This window comes from Nicotiana tabacum, chromosome 18, assembly GCF_000715075.1.
Source record: "Nicotiana tabacum cultivar K326 chromosome 18, ASM71507v2, whole genome shotgun sequence".
NCBI classification, from domain to species: Eukaryota; Viridiplantae; Streptophyta; class Magnoliopsida; order Solanales; family Solanaceae; genus Nicotiana; species Nicotiana tabacum.
Genome location: NC_134097.1, coordinates 30599865 through 30607101, shown reverse-complemented (window position 1 = coordinate 30607101; position 7237 = coordinate 30599865). Strand labels below are relative to the sequence as shown.

Here is a 7237-nt window from a genome sequence, read left to right as displayed (position 1 = left end):
CCCTCTATTTATAGTTGTAGGGGATGAATAGTCTAGCTACATATGAACTCTCTTGCTTGATTCTGATTGGCCCATGTCATTTTTGTCATTTGGCGACCTGTGGTTGGTTCTTACTTTTTGACTTGGACTGCCACATCATTTAACACGTGGCATCATCTTGTTGGCTTTGGATTTGACTGGACATGCCATGTCACTTGACACATGGTACGAGTCTGGGCCTTAAGATGAAGAGAACCTTGGGCTCGAAAATAATAAAATAAACTAATTTAACTTGTAAAGCCCATATTAATTATTTAACCCAATTAAATTTAATCCAAATTTTGTATGGATTATACCCAATAAATTTTATATGTCTACAATGGTATATAATTCAGTGACTTTTGTGAAAGATTCACGAATAGAGAGATCAAAACTCCATATTTTAATTAATTAAAGGTTAAACGTGCTTAACTGTATATCATAAGGACCAAAATTAGACAATATCAGTATTTGAAGGCTAATAGTGCAATTTCTCCTAAAACAAAATTTCTGAAATTCCTTTAGGTGGCAAAAATTGAAGACAGGGGTAAAATAGTAAACTTAGGCTAGTCCAACGTGAAGATCAAAAAACCCAAGAGTACAGAAACTGTCTCAGCATTTTCACTCAGAAAAAGTCAGAGAGAAGTCTCACTTTGCTAAAAATGGCGTTTTTGAAACTGCTATTTTTCTCCTTCCTCTTTCTTCACATTTTCTTAACAATTTCATCAAATGGAGTTGCTGCTGATCCAGAACCCATTATTGTTGAAGAAAGCGACGTCGCTTCAGATTCAGATTCATCTATCAGACTCCAACTTGACCAACTCAACTCCAAGATTTCCCTTTTAGGTTTTTTCTATACTCAATTTTTGTACATGCTGTTATATTTCGTTTACTCAACAATTGAACTGTGTTTCTTTTTTATTTTACTGCTCGTCTGTCATAAATTGGTTCTATCAAGTTGAATTCCTGAAAATTGAACTTATGAAAGTTTGACTATCAATTTACTTATAAATGTAGCATATTTCTCTTATGCTAAGTAATTCAACAGTTTATATATGACCAAAAAAAATGATTTTTCCCTATTTGCACAGTACAAATTTTTGGCGAAAGTGATTCAATTGAACCCCTTGCCTCCCTTTAGCTCTGCCCCTCTTTCTATGGATTATTTTGAGTAAATTCTTGGGTTTTGATTAAAGGTTAAGAGAGAAAATTAGGAAATTTTGTATTATGATCTTTGCATTTCATTTTCTCTTTGAAAGCTGAAGAACTGTAGAATTATTTGTCACTGTTTGGAACATTTCCAGTTATATGGGGTTTAGACTTTTGGTGTACCTCTTGTTTTACACTAAGCTAACCGTCTGTCTTTTTGTAGAAAGCTATTTTGCTAGTTGGAAGGTTATTGAGTGATTTCAATCAATTTCACCTTATTTGACCCGTTCATTTCAATACTCAATAATTTGTCTGTGGAAGCAAATTAGGAGTTCTCTTATAGTAGAGTTTGTTTAAATCTTATACCTGTTCCTATTGAGAAATCTTTAAACAAGCTAGAAAACTCCTGGCGAATACTGACCTAATGTAGGTGTAACAACGAATATTCTGGGTATTGTGGAAAATTAAAAATTCCTTCTCCTTATCTGTTTTTCTTCCTTGTCTTTATAGTTCACTTCTAATTAACAGCTCAATTTGGTTTCATTTTCTTTGGATGAAAGAGTCCCGCATTGACGAGAGCACTGCTGAACTGAGAAGGAAGGATGAGAGAATCAAGGAGCTGGAAAAGACGATTGACTTGAAATTAGCCAAATTGGCTTCTCTGCAAAGTGAACTTCAGTTTCTTCAGGTTTGGTGACATAACTTTTGAAATGAGAGTGGTCATTTTTAGTATCTGACTAAGATAAAGAATTCAGACAGTGATAACTAGCAGGAATTTTTCTGTGCTCTAGATTTTGATTTTGCAATTCAAGTAATGATGTGCAGCATCCTCATTAACTTGATATATACACATCTTTGCTAGGAAAAAGGATCTTTGAATGCAAACGAGCTGGTTGCTAAGGCTAATGTGCGCGCCACTGAACTTGAGCGCCAGGTTAGTTATGGTTAGGCTGGTTTCTTTGTACTAATATTGTGCTGCATTCCTTAATATTCTGCTGATGTGCAGATAGATGTTCTTAGAAGGGATATAGAAGCACAAAACAAGAAGAAAGATACGCTGGAGACCAGTACAAATGTAGCAGAGGAGAAAATACAGGAACTGAATCTTAAACTTGAAAGGGTATGCACTGTTTTCGTGAATGCATATTAAGGATCAAGGGATTTCATCATTCTAGTTTCTTTGTTCGGTTGATGCTTACGTTGATTAAGTAGTGTTTGGAGAGCTTTTCAAATATCATCCTTTTATGCAGTCACTTCCCGAGGAATTGACATCACTTTTTATTTTGTTCATATCTGGTTTTAGCTACAAAGGATAAATGAGGAGCAGAATGCTAGAATCCGTAAAACCAAACGCGCTCTTCAAGTGGCAGAGGTTCTCATTACTTAATTTCTTAGAGGATACGAAATATTTATTAGCTGAGAGTACTAATACTAAGGTGACTTCAGGAAGAAATGATGAAGGTCAAATTGGAGGCTTCTTCTGTTTCGAAGAAGCTTGAGGAGGTAGAACCAGTACTTTGGAAATTATCCGTTTCTTTTTTTGACTTGTACTTGTGTTTGGCTGTTATTGTTATTAATATCTTCATCGATTTCTTAACTTGAAGTGAAACTTATATCTAGGGATATTGATCCCTAATGATGTGTTTCTTCTGCAATGATGTTCTTATTCTCTCTTTTCTTGTTCCATTTTCTTTCGGAAGTTCCTAATTCCCTGGTCGGCACAACCTTCCACTTAAAATTTGGGTGACGACATTAATTATCAAAATCTACCTTGAGTATCATATTTTAGTGCTTTCCGCTTCTTTACTCTTACTTCTTTTCCTTCTCTGTATTTCCTCTTTCTTTTTCTTTGTTCTTTTTCGTTTCTGGTGATACTATTTCCTATTGGGTCAATTAGGATGGGATTCGATATTTTACAACAAGCAAAAGTTGATGGGAACTTAATAAAACTACAGTGTGATGACACAGTGGAAAAACAATGAATTATTCACTGTATCACATATCCTCTACTATTTGGAATTTGATTTGGTGTACTATTGTTGTGCGACCAGGTTAATGAAGGATGGCTTCCACCTTGGCTTGCTGTTCATCTTGTACACTTGCAGGTGATTAATTATTTTTTGCGTAGTATACGGGAGTCTCTCTTTTTATCCTTTTTCCTTGACTTATCCTGATTGTGCAGTCAATTGTTACGACTTACTGGAATGAGCAAGGAAGACCAGCTTTGGATCTGACGATAGAAAAGGTCTTGTTCTGCGTCTAATGCTTCTAATTAATTAGTTCATTTAGGTCAATTACCTGTTGTTCTTTATGGTATTCTTGATATCTATCTCTTCCGCATTATAGATGTCAATCTTTTTAACAATGATTTCTTCAGGCCCTGGAAACCAAATCTGAAGTGGTAAAGTTGGTGGAGCCTCATATTCACTCATTTAGAACAGTGAGTGTTCCCTTTGAGTTCCTCTTTTTCACCAAAGGAAGCATTTCTGCTTTGATAGTCCATCGTTAGTTCTGTTATCTATTTTGTGGCTGCATTCACCTTGACTCCGCCTTCTTAATGTCTTGCCTCTATTTGCTTAGCTCTTTGCATCGATCCTCTATGCTTAATGACATATTCACATAGGTTTGGGAGATGATAATCTGTATTGTTGGTTGTTTGTTTCCAATGTTGAAATAACATGTATACTATGCTTTTCTTCGCTATATTCCCTGATACTCTGTTGTTTCATTTGAAGAAATGGATCCCTGCTATGAAAGAGCGGTCAGTGGAATTTGCTCATGATGCCGGACCTCATTTACAGAAGCTTAAGACTAAGACAATTAACCTTTATCATACATCCAAGACGTTTGTGGAACCTCATATTGTGAAAGCACAGGAGGTCATCCAGCCCTATGTTGAGGTATATTTGTTTTGTCTTTACCATCTTACTTCAATGATTATGGTCTGCCTCCTTGTCAAAAGAAAAAAGGATTATGTTCTGCCTGATTTATTCATATCGACCTACTAATTTGGCAGGAAGCTAGGAAGTTCACAGGCCCTTATGTTGACCAAGTTTCACTGGTGATGAAACCTCATATTGAAAACGCAAGGATTGTCTTGCAACCTTATGGGAAGAAAGTGCATCGCCATTATAGGAAGGTCAAGAAAACCGTCAGTTTATATCACCGCCAGGCATGATGTCTCTCTCTCCTCCGTTTTCCCTACCTCAGTATCCTGTTGGTGCTGCTTTGCTGTGATGTGCCACCCTTGATTTGCTTTCCTAATCACTTAAGATCTAGAATGGTTCCTGCTCGAATGTCTGATTAGTGCTTACTAATGCAAACTTACAGTAATTATTACCTCAACACTGTGAACAGGAAAATCATGATTTTTCCTTGTGGAGTTCATGTTGTCTGGAGGAAGGTGAGAGGATGAAGTTGTTGGACAAATTAATTGTCAAGATGGAAGGAGGGAGAGAATAAAAATGTTGGGAATTGGGTCAAACATAGTGAAATAATTTGCAGAATAATGGTGTAACAGAAAATATATTAGAATGAAAACCAATGTTTGTCGTAATCTGAGTCGGTCGTTATAAGTCAAACCTAGTTTGGCAAGAATGTTGAACCTTTTATGTTGTATAGTTCAATATGGAACCTATATTAGAGGCATCCTTTTCTTGTTTAACATGATTTCTCATTTTGGTTTCAGTTAGAGAAACTGGTATATTCTTGCTTAGTAGACATCACATTTGTTGGTAAGGACATATACATATCCATATCATATACCCACACACATCCACCCGTGTTCTCTAACTTCATGCTGCGGTTCTATTTGTCAAAAAAACTAGGTCATGGGGGGTGGGGTGAAGAGACCTGTGATCTTCCCCATAAAGCTTTGACAATAATGTCTCATAGAGATAAGTTGGTTATAATGAAGGACTTTTGCATTGGGCCATGTCTGGAAGATACCAGAATCATAACTAGTATTCTAATGAATATGCAATCATCTAAAGACCTTGTTTTCTTTTTCCACCAATTCAGGCTTTAGATGTAAGGTTACTTCTTGTGTTTATCTGCTTTTTCTTCATATGAGTCTCTGACTTAGAGCATATATTACACCAGTGTTCGTCGCATGTGAACTTAATTGGTTAACAAAAATTAATAGAATAATTAACAACTATGCCTCAGTCCCAAACAAAATTGTGGTCCGCGAACAAATATTAATAGAATGGAAATGGAAAGAAAGGGAATGATGGGAGCTTGGCTAATATTTATATTAAGCCGGCTCCCAAGTTTCAATTAAGGAAAGGAGCATTCAAGGGCATGCTTTTTGTTTTTTCAAATCAAATAATAACTTTTTTCCATAATGTGTTGGTAAAATCCACCTTCAGTATGTCATTTATTTTTTGTTGATTGTGTTTTTTTGGGGATGCTGGAAAATAGTTATTTTTAGACTTAAAAGGATGATCGCGATCGGCTTACATGAATCACTATTGCTTTTGGTTATGAAGGCTCAAGAAAACATACATCACTTGCTGAAGAATCACGACATCACCAAGCCATATGCTACAAAGGAGTTGGCTTGGTATCTGGTATGCAGTGCTATATGTTAATAATTTCGCTTTCAACAGAATATATTGAGTAAGGGTGGATTATGTTTTGTTCTTTTGACGTCTTGGCTTAACATTTTAATTTTTATTTTCATTTTTCTATTTATTCCAGGCCGCAGCTTTGCTGGCCTTACCTGTGATCTTTCTTCTTAATTTGGCGTCAGATTTTATGCGGTTAGTTTTCATGACTTTGACTTTGGCTAACCATGAAAATCTTTATTTTAATTTAAAGTAGCTTTTAACATTTTTTCCAATTAGTTGATACTTTGCTGTGATTGAACTTTTGGTGATTGTCCTATGCATTTCTGCAGTAAGAAGCCAAAGAAGCATTCTCATAGACACCATCATAAAAGCCACACACGTCGTAGGGCTAAAAGAGCACATCCTGACAAATGAAGTTCTATGCTACAACTCTATGTATTCCAATTGAGTTGAAGGTAAAGCTTTGTTGTTTGCTTTTGTATAATGACTAAATGGATTTTTAGGGCTATCTAGCCTACTCCCGATCAGCAAGCCAATAGAACAATAATGCCTCCACAAAACCAACATTAAGGGAACGAAAAAAATGAAGACATGGTGGAATATTTAGTGTTAGGCATGTTTATGCATATGTTGAGCAGATTAGAATGTTTTTTCTGGTCTCAGTTATGATCATACTGGTAGTCGAGAAATAAGGTAGAAGGCCAGTAGGTAATCGAGAGTGTTTCTTTTGCATATCAGTTGTATTATCTTGTTGTTAATGCTTGTGCTACTGCTTTATTTTCATCTTTCCTTGAGCCGAGGGTCTATCGGAATCGGAAACAACCTCTCTACCTTCCAGATAGAGGTAAGGTCTGCGTACACACTACCCTCCCTGGACCCCACTTATGGGATTATACTAGGTTTGTTGTTGTTGTTTTAGTTATGATCCTCCTGCATTGAACAGTATACACAGATGGTGCGGGCAGGCAGATAGATGGGGTTATTTAGAACAGTGAAACATTAAGCATGACTACATCAGACTGTACCTTGAGGCACACCATGATGTCTTTGTCATGGAAAAGCTGGAACAACCGATTCTGCTTTAATATTCTACTTGTATATCTTGATGGAAATATTTTGTCTGTAATTCTTTCCTTTCATGTTTATTGGACAGATCGCATGTTTCAGTCTCCCACACACATCAATATCTAGGGGGTCGGATATCCTGGACTGTGAGATGCTAAACACAATATTCGAAGATTTTTGGATAACGAATTAGAAAGGTTGGGCCTTAGCAAATATTAAATTCTTACACACAAATAGTCTGCACTCTGCAGTTTGAAGATGTAGAAATCCAAATCCATGTGATCTGAAGGATTAGGCTTAATCTGATGAATTATCTCCCTTTCTCTTTTTGTTCTGTAATGAGATTGTATTTATTCCCTATGCCAGTGAAAACAAATATTGAGATCACAGTATTTTGATTGACACTGCAATACATTGGGTACATTTTGTTTTCC

General features: G+C 36.2%; 1 protein-coding gene across 1 annotated transcript; it reads left to right on the top strand.

The window, feature by feature from the left end:
• The first annotated feature begins 621 nt into the window (after positions 1 to 621).
• LOC107803466 (uncharacterized) lies at positions 622 to 7237 on the top strand. The gene is made up of 15 exons (XM_016627200.2): positions 622 to 864; positions 1728 to 1855; positions 2030 to 2101; positions 2174 to 2287; positions 2471 to 2539; positions 2614 to 2670; positions 3219 to 3272; positions 3350 to 3412; positions 3545 to 3607; positions 3903 to 4067; positions 4184 to 4339; positions 5658 to 5738; positions 5869 to 5930; positions 6068 to 6193; positions 6892 to 7237. The coding sequence occupies exons 1-14, from the start codon at positions 681 to 683 to the stop codon at positions 6150 to 6152; spliced, it is 1353 nt and encodes a 450-aa protein (XP_016482686.2). The 5' UTR covers positions 622 to 680; the 3' UTR covers positions 6153 to 6193; positions 6892 to 7237.

Bases quoted from the DNA above. Each gene is read 5' to 3' on its own strand.
- LOC107803466 (XM_016627200.2), top strand. From the start codon at position 681: ATGGCGTTTTTGAAACTGCTATTTTTCTCCTTCCTCTTTCTTCACATT. The intron at 2,540-2,613 runs GTTCTCATTACT...AGGTGACTTCAG, and splicing joins GCGCTCTTCAAGTGGCAGAG to GAAGAAATGATGAAGGTCAA. The intron at 3,273-3,349 runs GTGATTAATTAT...CTGATTGTGCAG, and splicing joins TTCATCTTGTACACTTGCAG to TCAATTGTTACGACTTACTG.